Source organism: Gallinula chloropus, assembly GCF_964237585.1.
Source record: "Gallinula chloropus genome assembly, chromosome: 5".
Lineage (NCBI taxonomy): Eukaryota > Metazoa > Chordata > Aves > Gruiformes > Rallidae > Gallinula > Gallinula chloropus.
Window position 1 is genome coordinate 1,760,817 of NC_140090.1, and position 21,727 is coordinate 1,782,543.

The 21,727-nt window shown below is 49.7% G+C and overlaps 1 protein-coding gene across 2 annotated transcripts in view; it reads left to right on the plus strand.

The window, feature by feature from the left end:
- The window catches only part of CACNB4 (calcium voltage-gated channel auxiliary subunit beta 4), a gene marked incomplete at its 5' end in the record, with an annotated part of 92,859 nt that extends 71,132 nt beyond the window's left edge, over nucleotides 1–21,727 (plus strand). For both annotated transcript variants that reach the window (XM_084264768.1, XM_084264769.1), the window contains 9 exons: nucleotides 2–78; nucleotides 474–493; nucleotides 615–695; nucleotides 2,731–2,789; nucleotides 6,696–6,805; nucleotides 8,095–8,246; nucleotides 9,330–9,425; nucleotides 17,393–17,578; nucleotides 21,407–21,727. In XM_084264768.1, coding sequence (XP_084120894.1) covers nucleotides 2–78; nucleotides 474–493; nucleotides 615–695; nucleotides 2,731–2,789; nucleotides 6,696–6,805; nucleotides 8,095–8,246; nucleotides 9,330–9,425; nucleotides 17,393–17,578; nucleotides 21,407–21,667 — 1,042 coding nt within the window. In that variant the 3' untranslated portion in view covers nucleotides 21,668–21,727. The remainder of the gene's footprint in view (nucleotide 1; nucleotides 79–473; nucleotides 494–614; nucleotides 696–2,730; nucleotides 2,790–6,695; nucleotides 6,806–8,094; nucleotides 8,247–9,329; nucleotides 9,426–17,392; nucleotides 17,579–21,406) is intronic.

The following is a 21,727-nucleotide window of genomic DNA, read 5'->3' on the forward strand; positions in this document are numbered from 1 at the left end:
GGAAATCAAGTGGAAATTCTTCTTCAAGCCTTGGAGAAATGGTGTCTGGCACGTTTCGAGCCACACCCACTGCCACAGGTAAGGCAGAACTCTCTTTAAGCAACCTCTTGCTATTTCTAATACTTCTATTTTAAAAACTATATCCAAAAAATGCAGGTTCCCCCCCCTCCCCCCTTCCCTTTGCTGGGTTATTAAGATGTTTCACAGCAAAGTGCTTGCATGGGGAGGTGGAGAAAGGGCAAGGCAGCTATTTCTAGCTATGCAGTAGTTGCTAAGGGAAAGAAATCTTGGGGGAAAGTGGCAGCTGCCCCAGAACAGAATGAATGACCAGATTAACCAGGGCTGACCAAAGGGGAATTGCTCCAAGAGGGACTGAAAGCCCGTTGCCAGAGGGGTGTTTGCTTGCACGTGTTGTGGTGGTTGCACACAGTGTGTGGTCTCTTTTATAACCAAGTTCTCATTTGGTCTTTTAGCAAAACAGAAACAAAAAGTGGTGAGTAGTCCTTTTGTTTCCATTTGAGTTTATTTCACTCTTAATCTGTAATTCCCAGGCTTTTCTCCCAGCTCTTGTGTTGTGGCTGATGATCTGAAGGGTGTTGTTGTTGTTGTTCCAGACAGAGCACGTTCCCCCCTACGATGTCGTCCCCTCCATGAGACCTGTTGTCCTGGTGGGCCCATCACTGAAGGGCTATGAGGTGTGTATGCCAGCTATTTCCAGCTAGTGGGGGGTTATCTAGAATCTTCCATAGTGCCTGTGATCCAGGGCAGCTGTTTTGTGATCTTAGCTTAAATAATTGTGCAAAATATAGGGGCAAAGAGCATAGTGAGTGCCTTGCACTGCTCAGGGAAGGCACCAGCTGAATTCTTTCCTACCTTGCACAGTTCCCTGTTACTCCTGGTGCCTCAGGGTAGGAAACATAAGTACACTGGTGCTCTTGTTGCTGTTTTACTGCTTCAAACATGATGCACATTGTTACTTTCAGTACAGTTGTCATGGATTAAATCACATAATAAGAAGAGAATTGTGTCTGCTATAAGAAGTTGGAGTAGCCAAGTTAACTAGCTCACCTGCTGGAAACCTGTAACGTTTTAGACCAACTAGCACATGCTTTGATCTTAATTAGCAAACATTTTGAAGAAGCTTCCCCATTCTTCTCCTTTTTTGACTTAAAAAAGCTTCACCTCTTCCCATCAAGCTCAGTGTGGGCAAGTGGAGTGGCTGAGCTACTGCAGTGCATCAGCCCTGTTCTCCAGCACCCAAAGCTGGGTCTGGGAGCTGATGGTTGTTATTGCAGCATGTTTTCCTGACATGCACTTTTTAAAGATAATTAGCGTATTGAAACATGTCAGGAAGCCTTTAACACGTGTGAATCACCTGCCTCTGTTCAGGGTGTCAGTAGGCATGATGACATGCAGGGCTGCACAGCACACCCCTGCCTCAGGACTGCTGCAGCTTGAAATCAGCAAGCACAGGCCTTGTGGTGAACTTAACCATCTGTTACCCAATCAACACGAACATGAAATCAGAGATACACTTCATTTAGCTTAATTAATGTTGTTAGCCCTTTGGAGGGTATTATTACACATACTGGAATGGTTCTTTTTGGATCATTACAATGTGGTACCATTACTGGCATGATGGAGTGTTCTGGGGTTGGGGTTTTTGTAAGAAGGATTGGAAATGTCCTTTAGCAAAGCAGGAAGTAGGTACTTGGTGTTCTACTCTCTGCCTCTCTTATTCTGTGGTGATGTTTCTCAACAAGCTTAAAATGTCACCTGTTGGCTTTCATGGGGCTGTGCCACAGATTAATTTGCCTAGGGACTGTCCAGTTCTGAGGGGATGGAGGGATCAGTACATACCTCTCCAAACACACTGCCCCTCCTTTGTTTAAGAAAACCATACATCCTGAACATGCAGAGGTGTGTAACTGGTAACACAGGTACAAACAGTGGGCTGCCTAACAGAAACATGTCCATCTGACTTTGCAGCCTCCAGGGAAAGCTCTTTTTTGGCTGTTTCTTTTTTTCTGACTAAATCCTGTAAGAACCATTTTGAAAGACAACCTGGGAGAGGTAAACTGCCAGAGGCCTGGGGAGCTGTGATTGAGTTCCTGTCTACACTGGCAGGTAATAGGTGGCAGCCTGAGTTGTCCTGAAAGGGACAAGGAGCTCACTCAAAGTAGCTGACAACTGTTGAGGCTGAGCTTCTCTCACCTGCTTTCCCTCATACAGGAATGGAAACATCCTTTTTGTCTGCTTATAGCCCTCTGAAGTTGGTTGTTCTGTTCAGAGTCATCCACCACAGGAACATCCACCACAGGAGCATCCACCACAGTTTCAAGCCAGTTCTCATAACGCTCCTGCAGGACAAACCCCAGTGATCTGTTCAGCCCCAAGAGTCCCAGATGCTCCCAGCATGTTGTGGAGCCTGTTGGGATGGCCTTGCTGTGGAGGGGAGGGGGGTGTGCTCTGATGCCTTGGTGCACATCAGGGTGAGAGCAGAGTGACAGCTCTCCCATCCTCCATCCTGCATTTTGGAGAATGAGTCAGGAAACCCCCTGGTATTTGTTACAAAGTGTGCTGCCAAGAGCCTGGAAATGAAATGATTGCCACCTATAAAGGTATTGATTGCAGGCAGCACCCTTGCCTTCTACTTACCTCTCTCCTTACTTTTGACTTCTTTTTCTCCCTGTCAATCCTCCCTGCTCAATCTTCCTCACCTCTGCAAAGGTGACAGACATGATGCAGAAAGCTCTCTTTGACTTCCTGAAGCACAGGTTTGATGGGAGGTGAGAAACACTGTCCTTTTCATGCTTTATTTTCCCTGTGTGTTACTAACAGCTTGGTGATTTGGTTTCATTTTCAATGCAAGAAGACTGGTGCATGTTCAGAAGTGATGGACTGGCTTGGTACCCCTCCTGACACACAGCTGGCAGTGGGGTGGGACACAGCTAATACCTTGCTGGAAGTGCATGTGTCTTCTATCTGCTGTGTCTCTAGTAGGGTTTCTGGAAGTTAATTAATGATTCTGCCTCAGTATCTTCCCAGCCTGATGTTACAGGAGAAACCTAGATGCAGGGTGATGGGGGCACAGGGAAAGTGCCAGGGTGGCTTTAAAGATGACATGACCAGGCTGGGGGTTTAGTGTTGCCCTGGGGTGCAGCCTGTGCCCCTGGCTCAGTGGGGAACCCAGAGAGCAGCAGGCAGAGCCCAGCTCCTGGCTCTGCTGAGCCCCCAGCTGACTGCATGCTGGGTGAATTCAATGGCTGGATTGCTTGTCTGTGTGTCTGTAAGAGCTGTCCAGGTCCTTCTGTGAATGGGGAAGTTGAGAAAGCATGACTGATTGCATGTAGAAGTAGAGTTTTATTCACAGCCCTTTGGGGGTGAGAACATTGGTAACCATTGGGTCCAAAAGTGTGTGCAGCTGGAGCAGCTGACACTGAGCCATCAAGTGCCTCCTGATTTCATGCTGAAGGTTTATTCCAGCACCTTTTGTGGAGATCCAGGCTCCTTTACACAAGGGTGTTCTCTAAATAAAACTAATCCCACCCCAGCCCTGAGTGAAGTATGGGAAAACAGCCAGTTTCAACAGGGTGCAGTAACAGTGCTTCAGACCAACACCTGAGAAAAACCAGGTCCTCATTAAATATTATCTATTTTAAAACTAAATATGTAATATTTAAATGTTAATATTTAAATAAATGTTCCAGTCATCAGAAAGACTGAAAAAGGCAGCTTGAAGAAGGCAATGCTGAGAAGTAAAGAACAGAAAAAGGCATGCCAGCAGAAATGGTAAAGGAGGGCTCATCTTGTTCAGCTGGAACACCAACTATCTTCTGATGAGCTGGGAATGGCTCACTGGGGTTTCTTTGCCAGGAACATAGGCTGGGTCCATGGCATCTCTTCCTTTCCACTGGAGCTTGTCAGTGGTTATAGGTGTCTGCTGCATCTTTGGGAGGTTTTCCCCTCCCTTTATCCTACGTTCTTCAGGATATTCTAGCTGTGAGAAGGAGCTTGTGCTGTGCTAGCTGGTCTGTAACAGTGCATCAGGTTGGAAAATACCTAAAACATTGGCCATAGGAGAGCAAAAATAGGTGTCCTGATGCTAAGAAGAGGTGTAGTAGGATTTATGGTCGAGGTTCCCTCTGGGGTTCCATGAGGAGGTGGCAATGCTGACCTAACCCCTGAGTGGTGTAGACAAAGAAAGTGTTGAATGACCAACTTGTGTGCAGAAATTCCCACCTCCTCCTCTCTTTTTAATTCCCCAGCTGAAGGGATTTTAGCAGGTATCACAAATGGGTCTAAACCCTGGCAGCTGAAGCACTGAGTGTGGCAGCCTGAGGTTGAATTTGTCCTTCTGAGCTGTTTGTGCATCCCATCAGTGCCTGCTGTCCCCTCCCCACTGAGCAGTGTGACTGCCCTGGTTGCACCACAGCTCACTGTGTGACCCCATGCCTGGTGGTGTAGGTACAGAACCCCAGCACATGTTGTCTTCCAGCTGTTGGCACCTGTCTGTCAGCTCTGTGTATGCTGGTGGTAATGGGGAGTCATTGTTCTCTGTAGGAAACCGTGGCAATGGGGAGGGAGAAGTCATCTCCAGTTGCCACACTGTGGTTGCTGGGAATATATACTCCTTGAGGTGTATTTTTACACCCTGTGTGAGACTGTACACAGCAGAGCTCTCACCCAGGGAGGTCAGTGGTGCCTCAATGCAAAGAAGAAAATGTAAAGCACACTCAGATGCACCCACTTGGGCTGCTTCATCAGCTGGGGGGCAGGGCTGCCTCCTGCCTTGCTCTTCTCTCTTCCCCCGTGCCCTTGCTCTGCAGAGGGGCAGAAGGGAGAGATGCTGCCTGGAGTGGGGTGTGTTGGGGTTTTTGGGTGAAAGCCTCTTCCCATTAGCAGTGTTAGCAGCTGGATCAGGTAGAAGTATGGAATTAATTTCAGCACTGAGAAAAAGTCAGTGCCACGAGCAAGCTGGTAAAACTGCCTTTAGCTCTGAGTAACTTCAGAAAAATGAATTAAATTCCTTTCCAGGCACCTCAGCTGCTTCTTGGTTCTCCTGCCAACTGTTATGGCTTCACAGTCCCCAGCCCTTTCTTCTCCTGTCTTCCTATGCCTTCTGCAACTTCGTGACAGGTCCACGTTACCAGGAAAGGAAATGACTGTCCATGGAGGAGCTTTAAAAGACTTCAGCAAGGCTTGAACTAGCAGGACTCCTTCTGTCTCTTAAGCTGTTTGGCTTCTGTCAGCTCCCCCTTTTGTAACTGCACCATGCTCTTGTGGCCAGTGAACTGAAGGGCAGGCCAGAGGGCTGCTGAAGCTTGGCTGGCACAAGGTGTTCAGGGAAGGGCTGCTGCTGAGGCTCTCAGTCATGTTCTACATGCATTGTGTTCAGCCAGTGTTGCATAGGCCAAGCTGGGCTCTCTGCACCCCATAAACAAAGCTCAGCAAGGGCACGTCCTTGTCTTAATGTCTTTCAGCAGTGGTGATGCTTGGGGTTAGTTCTTGCTGGGGAAGATTGAGATGCCCCTTACATCTGGCACAGGAGGTGGGCACGTGTGGTCCTTCTTCTGATGCACATCTGTGACTCCAGCAGTCAGAGATCCGGGTGTTCCCTGAGCCAGAGGTGCCATCTGGACCTCTCTGCTTTATCCTCACTTCTGGACCCATGAGCTATTCATTTATCCCATCTCTTTCTTAAGCTTGTTTACACTTTAGGTCTCTACTGTACTTCCTGGCAATAAAAATATTTATTACACAGAAAAGACTTTCACTTCCTTTTGCCCCATCTGATAATGTCACTTAGAGCTGCCTGAATCCCACACCCATGGGATAGCTGCCAGTCACTCCCAGCTTGCTTTCCCTTCTGTATTTGTGGTTCTTGGGCTCATTGCAGCCCCTCTAGGTGGGCTTGATGTAAAGCCCCTCCTGAGTGGGGCTGATGTAAACCTCCTCCATAGGTGGGCTTGATGTAAACCCCCTCCTGAGGGTTTACATGAAGTGATAGCATGGTCCTTCTTCTATAACCTTTCATCTTCTTATTGTCCCTGTTGAAGTGACCTCTCAAATCACCTTCCTTAAGTCACAGAGGAGGCTCCAGCAGCTCAGAGGCTGTGGCTCAGCTTGCTCCTCTCCTTGCAAGCAGGAGCCAGGTGATTGTGCCCATCAGCACAGCTCCCTGTCCAGAAAGGAGAGCCTGTGTGGGAGGACCAGTCTCCCCAGGTGAGCAGCTCTGCTCAGGGCCTCACAGGCACCAGGAACATGCTCCACTCTGATGTCCAGGCACGGCCCTTCCTCACCTCTCCAGTGGTTTGACCATTGGGGAGGGGAAGCACTGTTACTCTGCTGTTACTGTTAGGACTCTGTTGCTCTGTATGCCCTAAGGCTCCCCTAACCTGGAGTAAATTCATGTGGGAGATGAGTTGGGAGGACAAACACTCCCCAATGCATTGGGTAGCATGGCAGAAGCTGTATGCCAGTGTCCACAGCAGTACAAGGAGCAGAAAATACTTTACATATGCAGCATTTCTCTTTAGTTGATCTTTAGTGATGCCATAACTCAGCTGTAAAAGGTGTCTGAGTGGTGTTTTACTGTATTTGCACTTTGGAATGGAATGTAGCTGTAAACCATGCACAGTGCACTGCCAATCTGACTGCTGTGGTTTTGTTCTGTCCTGTGTTCTTCCTCATAGGATATCAATAACTAGAGTGACAGCTGACATTTCTCTTGCTAAGAGGTCTGTTCTAAACAATCCAAGCAAGAGGGCAATAATTGAGCGGTCAAATACGAGATCCAGTTTAGGTAAGACATTGACAGACCTGTCATTCTGAACCTGGTGTGTGCTGGAGGGGAGTGACAGGGTTCCAGCCCTCAGGACACCAGTTCTGCAGCTGCATTGTTATGTCTGGTTCTGAATTTCACCTGCTCCAGCCAGAGACACGTTGTGCCTGCCTGGGGAACGCAGCAGAGCACTGTGCTGTGGCAGCTTTGCCCTCAGCAGTGACCCAGGCTGTGGCAAGCAGTCTCAGGGCTGTTCTTTGCCAAAGAAGAGTTGGGGCCAGAGTACAGGTGCAGTGCTGCTCCCTCCCAAGGTGAGTTGGCCTCTCTGCTCCCTCTTCTCAGCCCTGTGAATTCCACATCACCAGGTGCTGGAGAAGTTTCACCTTGCCTGGCCAAGAAGGCATCATATTCCCACCCTGGGACTGGTTTTGTGTTTATGCTGAACCACTGCAGCTGGTTTTCCTGTTCAGCCATGGGAGCAGAGACTGGGGTGTCCCCACTCTCTTCTCCATGGCCAGGCTGCTGACTTAGCTCAGCCTGGTGAAGTTCTATTTCTTTCCAAGGGTGGAGAGCTGGAGTATTGGCTTTTGGTCTTCCCAGGAAGAAGCTGTCATACAGCTCTGTTGTGGTATAACTTAGAGGCTTTGCTTTGCTCTGAGCTTGTCTGTTTAAAACTGATCACATGTGTGTGATTAAGAAGGATCAGAACAATGAATACAAGAAATACAATTTACATGGAAATAAATGTCTCTTTTTGTTTCTCCAAACAAAAGTGCTCCAGGTGGGAGCGTTGCCATTAGTGTCATCTTAAATAATACCCTGTCAGTTATTTATCATAAACAAATCTTTGTGCTTATAGAATTAGGGGGTCACAGCTGTGCTCCTCACAGGCTCTTGTTTAACTTAAAGCAGAACTGCAATCCAAGAACAAGAAGGGTTTAAGTGATACCAATATATCACTTTGCCTGAAGCCATCAATCTCAGGGCTCCTGAGTTTGGGAAACTACACTAAAGTGTGTTTTGTGCTAACAGAAACATGCATGTAATTGTACTCAGGGCTTAAATGCATGGATATTATACATTAATCCAGTGTGTGTGGGGGGTATTTTCAGGCAACAGAATTCTCCCCAAGGCAGTATTTATTGGAAGAATTGCCTTGAGGGACAGGTTCTTCTCTGGAAGTGACACATCAATTCAGGGAGTTTGTGTACCAAGTGCACACAGTCCATGGAAACAAAGGAGAGGTGGTATTTCTGTCTGAGGGAAACTGGGCTTGAGGGGCTCTCACCTGCTTTGTTCTCCTTTGCCAGCTGAAGTGCAGAGTGAGATTGAGAGAATCTTTGAGCTGGCACGGTCCTTGCAGCTGGTTGTGCTGGATGCAGACACCATCAACCACCCTGCACAGCTCATCAAGACGTCTTTAGCACCCATTATTGTCCACGTTAAAGTGTCTTCTCCAAAGGTAACGTGCCTCACCCTTGAAATGTGTGTTGGAGGGGCCTGGGAGGGGGCTGTGGGAGGGGCTGTGCCATCCCTGCAGAAATTAAGGGGGGGGGGGAGGGGGGTAAAGAGAAGGGAAAGTTGTGGATCGAGGTCTCGACAAGGGGATGTTTGATGCAGTTCCTTTCTTCTGCCCTAAGCTTGAGCCTAGCCTTAGGCTGAGCCTTAGGTGAGGCACCCACCAGTTCAGCAGGTGAGAAAGATCCCTGAAGAGTAAATTCTTTCCACAGCTCTTGGTTCCCCTTGGCAGTCAGTCCCCTTGCAGCCCCCTGCCCCAAGGCAGCTGTAGTTCTGGGTTGTCCCTTCCCGAGCCCTAACCTTGGGCTGAGCTCTGGAGAAGACCCCCAGCCCTTTGCCCACTCCCCAGGCAGTTAGAGGCAGCTGTTGGTCACAAACAAAGCCTGTCTGCCTTTGTGGCCTCCTGAAGTCAGGACAGAGCCTGGTCACTCCTTTTCGGAGGCCTTGGCACAGAGACCTCTAGAGGTCCTTCCAAATTAACAGTCGAGCTCTTGTTCTGTGATCCTGCCATTCCCTTCCAAACTTCACAGGGGGAGTCTGGGATTCCTGACTTTTCCACCCCTTCAATTCTAGCATTGAACACAGGGAAGGAGAGAGCTGTGTGTGCAGAACACCCCCTGTACCCAAAGAGCTGCTCTGAACAGGTTCCGTGACCCTGTCACTGCCACACAACCTGACATGCTGCTGCTGTTGTCCTCCAGTCAGCCCAGTGGAATTCTGTAGATAGATAATTTATATTTAGTGGTCCCCTAGAAGATTACATCTGTTAAAAATAACCTGTTAATTCAAGTGAAATCTCTACTCACCTGGCACATGAAATACTTGCAGGGGATCAAACCTGCTGCAGAAGGGAATGGTGCAGCTCTAGGGGAGCTCATTGGAAAGGTTTGTGCTTGTATTCAAGGACAGTGTTTTATCCATCTCCTGAAACACAACAGAGCATGTCTGAACTTGGGAATCCTCTGCTGGGGTGTCAGTGAAGCGTTTGTGATGGTTAAACTCACATCTTCCTCTTGCCCTCTGTCAGGTTCTGCAGCGACTGATTAAATCCCGGGGGAAGTCCCAGAGCAAACACTTGAATGTGCAGTTGGTGGCAGCTGATAAACTCGCACAATGCCCACCAGTAAGTAGAGAAGAAAGGCTAAAGAGCCTGGGTACGTGGAGTTTGGCAGATTGCTGCTGTGGTGGTGGTTGGTGATAGCTGGGTTCATAGCTTATCGCTGCACTTGGTGGTGATTCAGACAGCCCTGCGAACCTCCATCAGCTTTTACTGCTTGCTGACAGGTTGTTTGCTCCTTTCATCCTGTTTACCTCCTGTGCTGGGTTCCCAATGGTCTTTGGTAAGGTGACAGGTCAACAGTGACGTGTAGAGCAAAACCGGTCTGCGAGCAAGTGACGTCAGCTGGGGAGCTGAGCTGTCTTCAGGTGCTGAAGGGCCAAAGTCTCAGCTCCTGGTTTGAGAGGCTGCAGAGGGCTTCCCTGCAGCTGTGAGCCAGACCCACTGTTGCAGGGTGTGTGCCTTGTGTCTGGGTGCATGTGACCCCTGCCACAGCAACGCCCGTTCCAGTCACCTCATCTCAGCACTGTCACTGCTCACCAGCCGCTTCATCAGAGACACTGGTCACCTACCTGGAGTAGCTCCCAGAGGTGCTGGGCCCTGACCAGCTGCAGGTGCTCAGTGAGGGGCTCTGCAGGTGCTGGCACCAGGCAGCTCCAGCTTCCTTTGCCTTCTGACAGCCACCCCTGGTTTCTGTGACCCAGAGCAGCACTCAGTGGAAGCAGACTCGGGTGAGGACTTGGTTGTACAGCATCAGAGTCCTGTGTAACATTGGGCTCACAGTGCAGAGGCTGCTGATCACACCAGGAGAACAGTCAGACAGCCCAGGCTTTTTCTTGCTGTATTCCCCACCTCTCTCTTGCCAAGGAGCTGGGAGGAGAAGGCAACTTAATTCAGACAAACGTAGAGCAGGCACTGGGAAGGTTTCCATGATCATGTTCTCTGGACTGAAAACAGGCAAACTGCTGACCAGAGAAACGGCTTGGAACAATCTAGGAACATGTTTGGGAGTTGAGAGCAGCAGAACAAATGCTGTGGTCAGATAATGCTGCTAGAAAACTTCACCTTGAGTCATGCAGGCCTTGAGATTGCCTCCAATTCTTTTATTCTTGATTCAGGTGGAAGTAACAAAGTTCAGGCAACTTTTGTTCTGAAGAAATGATCCACTGTGATTTACTTCCATGAAACCTAACTTGGTTTTGTGTGCTTCTTAGGAGATCAGGCTTCACAGCCTGCTTTGCCTCCACTGACCAGGGAAAGAGAATTCAGGCATCTCTGGGCACTCCTCCTGAGGTATAGAAATAGTTGTTGCTTTCAAACTGTTCCCTTGGTAAGGATTGAGGTGGGATCACATCTTCTTTAGGCCAGTGCTCTCATGCCCCTCAGATGTCCCAGAGAGGCTCTTGGTAGGAGTAGTGACATTCCATCCAGTGGAAAGGGAGACCTGGAGAGAGCTTTCTGTCTCTCTCTTGCTCCCTTCTAGGTCAGCTCCTGCATGAGATGAACCTCACTGGACTGCTGACCAGTGAGCCTGTGAGCCTCTGCTGCACTGCAGCACCTCCCTGTTGCCTCCTGGAAGAGTTGGGCCCCACGGTGGCCTCAGCTGTGCCCAAAACTTCTTCCTTGGCTTCTCCAGAGAGCGGGAATTCCACACACACGGACTGGCTTCCTGAAGAACACTGTCCCCAGCTGACTGGCACCACTAGCAAGTTCAGGCTGTGTTTGCTCAGTAGTTTCAGTGAGGAATAATTCATGTGGATCTGTCAGATGTTGGATTTTGGGAGGTTTTGCTGTGCTTTGTTGTGTGTTCCAGCTGCGTTCACACTGGGATGTTAGAAAGCAGAGAAAAAAGGTGACAGGTTGGACTGAAATTTCTATCCTCCTTATATAGAAGGGTGTGAGAATGTGTCCAGAGGGAGAAGGATCTGATGATCCAGGTTCTGCCTTTGCCTGATGCAGAGCAAGAATTGCAGAAATCTAGATGAGTGCTGGTGGTGGTGTGTGTATGGAGGGGGTCAGGTCCCCATGTCTCCAGGTAAACACACATCTCACAGCGCTTGCGCTGCCCCAGACAGCTCGCTGAGTCCTTGCCTGGTGTGGATGGAGCAGCCACCCTCCTGCTGTCCCTCCTGCCCTGTCAGTGCCACTTCCCATGTCCAGGTGGCGATGGCCTCTGTGTCCTGCTGCCTGGGTCACTGCAAAGACCTGTTGTCCCAAAGGCAGAGTCACTCCGAGCTTCCGGTTATGACCTGGAGAGAAGCAGCCTGAGAGGGGATCTGATCAATGGGTATCAACAGCTGAAGGGTGGGACACAGGGGGCCATGGGCAGCCTCTGCTCAGTGTCTGTGGGGACAGGACAAGGGGCGATGGGCTCAAGTTGGAGCCCAGGGAGTTCCCCCCCAATGTGGGGAAGAACTTCTTCCCAGTGAGGGTGAGGGAGCCCTGGGACAGGCTGCCCAGGGGCTGTGGAGTCTCCTTCTCTGGAGAGATTCCAGCCCTGTCTGGACACCGCCCTGTGTGCCCTGTCCTGGGGACCCTGCTTGGGCAGGGGGTTGGACCCCATGGGCTCTGGAGGGCCCTTCCAACCCCTGTGACTCTGTGGTTCCTGTGACAGTGTCACAGGTCGCTTTGCTCGCTCTCTCATCCTTGTTTTCCACTCCAGGCCATCTCAAGAGGTTCCAGAGAGCTCTGCTCTGTTACATTCTCACATGTCATTTTCTACTCCTGGAAGCGATGACGGAGAATCCCTGGGTGCTGCTCGGGTCCTGGTAACTGAAACAAATCCCTAGCTTTTCTGATTTAGAAAAGAATTCCTGCAGAGGCATAGACCTTCCAAGCTCTCCACAGGTGTGAGCCAAGTTAAACAGAGCTGCACCTGCACCTCTTTGAACGTGGCTTGTGGTATTTACACCCAGCTGTCACTCAGCTCACACACAGAAGGATCCGCTGCGCATCCTTCACGTTCTGAGAGGTGTATTTATTTTCCCACCTGCACAGACAGAGAAGCCTGTGTGTGTTTCACAGCCTTGGCTGCTCTTTCACACAGCGATTTCCTCTTGCTCCACTTCAGTTTGTTCACATCAGTTGAGAGGAGGCGAGTAGCTGTCTTGATCAGAATAAGCAGCGTGTGGCAGCAGGATGTGTGCCGCAGCTCGGTCGTCGTGTCGTAGCATTTACATTGTCCATCCCTGGGATCTAGCAAACCGCCTTAACACCCAATCTTGAGCTCGTATTTGGCTGCCCAAGGCAGCAGAGTGAGTCCCCATTTGAGTAAGAGTGTTTCCAAATCTCAGTGTCTCCAGATTTCAGCCTCCTGCTCTGTGTCTGCCATTCCCCCCCTGACTTGTGCAACAGCCTTCAGATCACTTGGGTGCTGTTTGATTTCAGGAAAAGCTATTCCTGACTTGGAGCACTCCCACTGGGATATTCTGGTTGGTTTGTGAGGGCAGGATCTACTCTGTCATGAGCAAAATAAAAGGCTTAGATTACCCAGGCAGGGCAGGGACAAATAGAGCTGGGCTGTGCAAGGTGATACTCCAGAGCTCACCCGCCTTGGCTGCCCAGCCAGCGCTGCTCCCTGCTCTCCCCAGAGCATCACTGGACGTTGGTGGTTCAGCATCTCACATGCCATTCTGGATGTTTGTTTCCCTTACTGAACCAGTAGCTTTTAAAACCAGGGTTCAGGTTATCCAGTGGTGTCTTTTGGCAATGAGATCTCCATGAAATCAGGTCAAAAAGACCTTTGTAATTTTAAAACTAAGCATCCTCTTCTGTCTTCATGTTCTTGCCTGCTTCTAAGTGTGTGTTTTGGCTCATGATCCTTTAGATTAGGTTAACTTTCAGTTAACCAAGTTGATCCATGATGTAATTAAGTGAAGGCATACTTCCTAAAACCAAAGACACCACTGTCTGTCTGCCACACAGTGACCTGCTTCATCTGTCCTGCAGCTCAGGTTCCTGCAAGAGTGTTTGTTGAAAGCAAAGATACGTTTTCATTTGCTGGGAGTCAGCCTTAAGTAATCAGATGGTGCTCTGTGTCTAGACATCTTAAAATAGCTGTCTTTTTTGGCATAGTTCAGCTCAGGAATGGCTTTCATTATTAATTCCATGCTGATCTTGCAGTGATGCTGCTCGAGCCAGGGCTGCACGACTCCAGCAGGCAGGAGCGATACATGGCTCCAACATGAACTGTGCTGATCACACAGCTGTATGCACACTGGTCTGTTGAGTTCATTGTGATTTGCTGTTGGATTCACAGAATCCCAGACTGGTCTGGGTTAGGAGGGACCCCAAGGGTCCCAGAGCTCCAACCCCCTGCCACAGGCAGGGACACCAACCTCCAGGCCTGGAGCTACACAAGGTTGCCCAGGGCCCCAGCCAACCTGGCCTTGAACACCCCCAGGGATGGGGCACCCACCCCCTCTCTGGGCAGCCCCTTCCAGCCCCTCACCACTCTCTCTGCAAAGAACTTCCCCCTAATATCTCATCTCCCTGTCCGTGCTTCACGTGGATGTGAAGAGAGGGGATGTCTCCCTCTGGTCTATTTGATGTAACCTAAGAAACACCAGAAATTAGACTCCAGCAGAACTAAAATGTGGTATAATTAAAAATAGGCTGTACACCAGCCATATCCAGAGGGTCAGGTTCCTCTGCAGGTAACACCACTGGGTAGGTACCCTTTCCCTAGAGCCTGAGCTCACCTTCCCTGAGCACAGTGGAATTTTTGATTGCCTTTAGGGGATGAGCTCTGGGGCTTGGGCCCTCCTGTGCTCCCTCTCCCTGCCTGTGCAGTCATAACCATTTCATTTTGTCTCCCTAACAAGGGGTGCTGCACCCAGAGTATTTCCTGGTCACACAGTAAACTGGGAGGAATGGCAGAGGAGAGTGGCAACAAGTTGTAGCTTCTCTTCAGGAAAGACCACTGCTTTAATGTGTATCACTTGAAATACTAGTGTTTGGAAGTGTTTATATAGTAACTGTGACTGGCAGAAGGAAATCCTGCAGTGAGTAAAATTCCTTGTAAGGAAAGCTGGGAAGAGCTGCTTTGCTCCGTGCCCCTTGCAAACGAGGTTCTCCTTAAACGATTCTTTCCTCCCAAACACATAGGAGTAGAACAAACACAGTCAAGCTGTGAGCAGAGCTGTTACATGCAAGAGAAAAAACCCTGGGGTCCTTTCTCTGGAATTTAGTTTCCTGTAAAACACCAGAGCCCTGGAATTGGGATCGTGTGGCTGTTCCAGGTGACCTTGGGATGACAGTCGGAGAGGCTCACCATTACCAGTCTGAGTGTTATTTTACACTGGACTGTTAAAAAGGAGATGGCTCCACTGCAGCTCTGGAACATTCTTCTTCCCTAACAGCAGTTCAGTTGGTGATCACAGCTAAAATACCCCGTGGAGCTCCACCCCAGCACCGCTGGGTTCTGTGCCTTCCCCAGCAGTGCCTGCGCTGCTCCTCCTTCCTCCCTGGCACCCCACCTTGCAGCCACTCAGCTGTGCCAGGATCCAGCTTACAGAGAAACCCGGGAAGCAGCTCCCTAAGTGAGCAGGAGGAGGTTGGAGACTGTGGGAAGGGTTTCTGGACCTGCTCACTGCTGCAGCCCCGTACGGCTGAAAATACTCCCGGGGACAGAACTATGCGACCTGCAAAGCTGAGTGTTGAGGAGCCAGGCAGAGCTGAGCTGCCCTCAGAGCAGGGGCCAGGCGTACAAAGAAAGAGGAACACATGAAAGGTGCCTGCTGGTCTCAGGCTGAACAGCAAAAGTCATTATTTATTTAAGAAAACATCTATTCTCCTCCCAGTACCATATTTTTCTGTCAGCATTTTCCAAAGCAAAGCCCCACCTGGAGTGTTGTGTCCAGTGCTGGGCTCCCTGGGATCAAACAGCCAGGGATCTCCTGGAGAGAGTCCAGTGGAGGGACGGAGATGCTGAAGGGCCTGGAGCATCTCCCCTGTGAGGAAAAGCTGAGTGAGCTGGGGCTGTTCAGCCTGGAGAGAAGCAGCCTGAGAGGGGATCTGATCAATGGGGATCAATAGCTGAAGGGTGGGACACAGGGGGCCATGGGCAGCCTCTGCTCAGTGTCTGTGGGGACAGGACAAGGGGCGATGGGCTCAAGTTGGAGCCCAGGGAGTTCCCCCCCAATGTGGGGAAGAACTTCTTCCCAGTGAGGGTGAGGGAGCCCTGGGACAGGCTGCCCAGGGGGTATGGAGTCTCCTTCTCTGGAGAGATTCCAGCCCCGTCTGGACACCGCCCTGTGTGCCCTGTCCTAGGGACCCTGCTTGGGCAGGGGATTGGACCCCATGGGCTCTGGAGGCCCCTTCCAGCCCCTGTGAGTCTGTGGCTCTGTAAGGAAGCCCCATTCTAACATTTCCTACCTTAACTATGTGTGAATTACTAATTTCTTCTGCAAATGCTGGTGTGAGTGATGAGATGGAATATGTCATTTATCAGCATGTGTTCCAGGAGCAGGGGAGGCTCTGAAGGGTGTAGGTAAATACAGGAGCAAAGCAAGCAGCAGTAAGTGCAGGGCTTCCCCAAGGATGCAGTGGGAAGAGCGTTCCTGGCAGTGACAGGAGAAAACGCTGAGTTTGCTGGCAGAAGAGGAAACGTTTTTCTACTGTGCTGATCAGAGAGACTAAATTAACAAATAAATAAAATGGCTTTAGTATTAAAGTACCTTCTGGTCCAGAGTTCTGGGCAGAAGGTAGCTGCGTGGTCAAGACCAGAGCTAAAGTCACTGTGCAGTTTTCTATCTTGTTCTAGAGACTCCAGCTCTGTGTGTAATGGATAGACCCAGAAATAGGCATGGAGGAAGCAGCAAGCTGTGGTTTGTACTGGTTACCCTTTAGCAACACCTGCACTTTTCATTTCCTGTGCCATTTTCACAGTAGTTTGTTTTTCTGCTGAGGCAGGACTTATGGCTGAGGTACGAAATGTCACTGCTGAAAAGGGGCTGATGTTTTTCTGGAGGAACTCAAGTTTGTGATGGTTTAATATCAGTGGTTTCTGATGGGTGCTGTCCTGCTGATGATCCAGAAGATGGTCTGCAGAGCATCCCTTCGATTTCGTGGGTAGCAGGGAAGCCACGTGGCTTTGAATTCTTCCCAGGTTCCCTGGAAAAAAGCATGTGGATCACACGTGGATCACATGGGGAAGAGGCCTGAGGCAAAGCACCAGGGCTTGTGCTTGACTCTAGGGAACCTCACTGAAAGGTTTCAGTGACTTCTCAGAGCTTTGGCTCTTTATCCTCATACAGATCCTCTTGTCTCGTTTTCTTTGGCGATCCCCACACTCTGATTGCAGCTGGGAAGGGTGATGGGATCCTGGGCTCCATCAGCAGAGGGGTGGCAGCAGGGAAAGGGAGGGGATTGTCCCTCTCTGCTCTGCCCTCCCCAGCTGGAGTCCTGTGTCCAGAGCTGGGGCCCAACACAAGGAAGATGTGGGACTGTTGGAGAGGGGTCAGAGGAGCCACGGAGATGCTCAGGGGGCTGGAGCAGCTCCCCATGGAGAGAGGCTGAGGGAGCTGGGCTGGGTCAGCCTGGAGAAGAGAAGGCTGTGGGGGGACCTCACTGCAGCCTTCCAGTCCCTAAAGGGAGCAGAGGAACAGGAGGGGAATGGGCTTGTTAAAGGGCAGAGACTGGCAGGACAAGGGGGCTGGAGTGAAGCTGGAGGAGGGAAGGGGGAGAGGAGAGACTGGGGGGGATGTTCTTTGCAGAGAGAGTGGTGAGGGGCTGGAAGGGGCTGCCCAGAGAGGGGGTGGGTGCCCCATCCCTGGGGGTGTTCAAGGCCAGGTTGGCTGGGGCCCTGGGCAACCTTGTGTAGCTCCAGGCCTGGAGGTTGGTGTCCCTGCCTGTGGCAGGGGGTTGGAGCTCTGTGACCCTTGGGGTCCCTTCCAACCCAGACCATTCTATGATCCTATGGTTGTTGTTTATTCAGTTTTGAAGGATGAGCCTGATGAGAACCATTTAATTAATATCTCTTTCTTTCCATCTGTAACAGTGTTAATGAACTGAACTGTTCTCCTTGCCACCAGGAAATGTTTGATGTAATTCTGGATGAGAATCAGCTTGAAGACGCTTGCGAGCACTTGGCAGAGTACCTGGAGGCGTACTGGCGCGCTACTCACACCACCAGTAGCACACCCATGACTCCTCTCCTGGGGAGGAATTTAGGATCCACTGCCCTTTCCCCGTACCCTGCGGCCATCTCTGGATTACAGGTAGGAAAAGGCCTTTCGGCCCCGAACAGCCGAGCGGATCAGGTGGGTGGGTTTGTTCTGTGGGCAGAGAGTTGAAGATGTGTTCTGGAGCGTGACTTGTCTTTGCTTCAGTCGCTCTTCCTCGCTGTTTGGCCACTGCCAGCAGCGAGCTGAGGCCCGTGGGTGGTGAGGTCAGTCGGTGCTGAGGCACTGTGACCGCTCTTGCGGTAGTGGGAAATACAGGGGCCGTGAGGGAGTTCCTGAGGAGGAGGAGTGAACTGACACTCCTTGGAGTGGCTGTGCTGGTAAAGGGCCTTTCTGGAAAAAAATGTCATTGCAAACGAGCCCCCATCAGCTGGAGGATGAGCACTAAGCACAGACAGTGTGTCACGGCAGGTGAGCGAACGGCGGCTGGGTTTAAGAGCACAGAACAGCATCCGTAACGATCCCTTTGATTCCTGCCCTCCTAACTGCACAAAACCCTTCCCTTCTGGGTGAAAAACCTCCCTGCTTGTCTCTTGTATCAGCAAATTGTCTTCACCTTTATCACTTCTTTGCGTGTCAATAAAATACTTTAATTTATTCTTTCTTTACCCATTGAAAAAAATTCTGACCCTTTTTTTCCACAGGGATAGCTCAAAAACGGCTGAACTTTGAAACTCCAAACCTGGCATGTAAATAGTCCTTAATGAGAAGTACGTGCTTTACTAAGTTTGAAACCAAACCAATGTTTTTCATTAATAGTTGTGAATGCTTGAGAAGATCAGGACTGCAGCCAGTCTGCAAGTCAGAGGAGGAGTTGTGTATGCGTGTGGCTCTGTAGGAGTGTGCTGCTTTCTGGTGTGTGCCAACAGGAGAGCTGAGCAAAATTACCTTAAATGAATAATTCACCTGACAAATTTAACCTCTGTTCTGCTTGTAGAGTGTCTGGAAGCAGGTAACAGTTTTGAAGGCAATGATTCATTGTTCAGTGTTTTCAGTTAACACGAAGCTGGTTTTGCTGTGAGTGGATTGCACTTGGCCCAAGGTGCATGGTACTCGGTGCTCACATCCCTAATGCTCTGCTTGATTTTGTTAGGATCAGTAAGTCACTGTTCCCCGACTGGCTGAATGCACTATAGCACTGTTCTATAACTAATAACTTGCACATGTAAAATGTTGTTTCCATTTTCACTTGCCTTAAAATTTCAGTTTTCCATCCCTTCATGACAATAAAAGTACCATCTGCAGAACTTTCCACCTCTTCAGTTTCATTTTGAAAACTGGGTGTATCCACAGAATTTTTTTCAGGCATTTATTTCTCTCTGATCAATGGACACCAGCAGTGACTGTGAAATGTTGCTCCATTTACTTAGGGAAAACTCACACTGAAGATGAAAATCACCCCTGTGCAGTGGGCTGGCTGAAGGTATGCATCACTTAATCCCTACTTCACCCTAACCGTGAAGGCTTAGATGGGACTTGAATGGTGCTGGTTCTCTGCAGAGGGGTCAATTTCTCCCTGAGCCAACGACACCTGACTAAGAGGCTGCAGGATTTGGCTTTTGGTGCCACTTAAGCGTTCAGGCCCATCTAAAGAGTGGCGATGTTCTCCCTGGCCCCCTCGCAGTAAAGACTCCCAGCATCCCGAGCGCCTCTCTGCCCAGAGGTGTTACCTTAATCCAAGCCTCTGGAAGCACTGGCACCAGTTTTAACTGCAGTGCTGTGACATGGTAATTAAAGCACTGGGAGTTAAACTAGCTTAGGTGGTTATGATATATTAAGAGTTTATACTTCTTATGACCCTGTGATGACTGCTCTCCTGGGGGGACTGAATCCCGAAAGCCCAGAGCCCCACCTAACAGTGGTACCTGAGAAGGGCACAGATTTGCCAGGACAATCCCTACATCCTTCACCTAATCAGGACGTAGGTGTAGCCCTTTTTTACTTGCTTAGAGTTTAGTTTACTGAGAATGGAAACTCCTGTTTTAACTTAAATCTTTGGGCTTCATGAAGGTCATCAGGGTGGAGTTAAATGGCAGAGAGAAGGAAGAGCAAGGCAGAGAGTGCACAGCAGTGTGCTCCAGCTGCATCCCGTCGTGGGATATTGGTCTGTGGTCAGACCTTGCCCAAAGAAAGAGATGTCAGTGCTGAGCTCTGCAGGCTTGCAGTCCTCAGCAGCAGGAGTACATTTGGCATTGCTAACTCCTGCGGCCTGTGGTTCACCCTCATCCCAATCCCCGGTTATGCAGCGATGTAGTGTAGTCTTGATTTCAGCAGAGGGGGTTAATGCTGGAGCTGAGTGTTGGGGGTATGTGTTTCTTAGGCTCAGGGGATTTGCATTTTAAGTTGTGAAAACTTAATGCAGCTTACTCAGATTGTACTCAGATTGTGCTGCAGGGTGAGAACTTTGGGCATCAGAGCAGTGTGCAGCCACACTGGTTCTGTGCCGTGCCTGACCTCTCTGGGGTACATAGCAGGATCAGGAGAGGCCAGGAGCAGGTTCTTAGAAGGGAGCAGGTTGCAGCTGGAGGGACCAGGTCAGTTCCCACAGGGAAGGCAGAGGGTTCAAGCGCAGGAAGGTAAAAGTTCGATTGATGAAATCATTGTGTATCCAAATTGTATGCCTTGGGCAAATAAATCTCAGAAGTACAGCTTGGAAAGAAAATAGGGAGATTTGGCACATAATCACTACTAAAACGCGGTGCTGGGATGAAGACTTGGGAATACCTTGGTGGGAGTTGCTGCCCAGGGTGTGTGAATTTGCAGAAGGGCACCTGTGCTGTGCCTGCTCCCAGCGTGGCATCTCTGAGCGAGTAACCCCGGTAGCAGGGATCCTCAGACAGGGATGGGACACGGTATCGGCTGTGCTGTAAGCGTACACCCACCCGCACAGCAACCGCCCTGGGCAGGCAGGCCTTCTGCTATGAATTATGCAGCTGCTGCACAGAGAGGGTGTAGCAGTAGGAGGGGGTTGTAGCACAGAGCCATGGCTGGGATATCAGACCTAAGAGAAGCAGACGATGCTGTCTGCCTGCGTGAGCCCGCGGCACAACCTTGGCAGCAGCGTTGTGCCAGCGAGTGCAGGGTCAGAAGAGTGACACTGAGTGTGTATCTAGAGAAAGGAAGGTACTGAATGGGCTTGCCCTGAGAGTAGGGATGGCCAAGCTCTTGAGAGGCTTAATGTGGAGCAACTACACAGAATCCTGGTTGTAGGTTGTTTCTTCATTGTGCCAGATTACAGGCAAACAATGGGAATTAATTTGGTTCATGTGACAAGTGTGGCACATTATTGCTATGGGAACGAGAGGATAGCAAAGGCTAAACTTTTTATTTAATAAACTGTCCTAGAAAAGGGTTTTCTGTCAAGATATTTAGAATATCAGTGAAGTTTTAGTGGGAAGAATTAGTTAATATCTCAGCATTCCAGCCCCCCCTTAGCTGCCTGGTGAGCAGTCGGCCCTTTGGTCACAGGAAGGTTTTAAATAGGGCTCAGAGATAGCAAAGAGCATCTTCAGATGTTTTCTAAACCCACCTAAACCAATGCTCAGAATTTGCTAAGCAGAATAGAAGCATGAATGTTACGTTCATGATCAGAGAAAAGTGATAAATGCTGAATACATCAGCTCACTTTTCATGCCAAACGGCCTGTCCTGTTGAACAAGGTGAATAATACCGCGAGGTACACACTGCGATACTGCCTTTGGTCTGCTTTCAGCTCTAGGAACCAGACTATACAGATTTTAATATAAAATTAATAACAGAAAAGTGGATGGATTCTGAAAGACCTCAGAATAAGTCTCAAAGCAAGCTGAAACAGGTGAAATACTTTTTGTCTGTATTAACGCTTGGATTCTTTGGCCCTCGTAGAGCCAGCGTATGAGGCACAGCAGCCATTCTACAGAGAACTCTCCAATTGAGCGACGAAGTCTAATGACCTCAGATGAAAATTATCACAATGAAAGGGCTCGGAAGAGCAGGAACCGCTTGTCTTCCAGTTCCCAACACAGCCGAGATCACTATCCTCTAGTGGAAGAAGAATACTCTGACTCATACCAGGACACTTACAAACCCCATAGGAACCGAGGATCCCCTGGAGGATATAGCCATGAATCACGACATAGGCTTTGAGCTCAAGAACCTGGGATAAAAATAGCATTCATCGGTCTACCTTGCCATAACGTAGCTAGG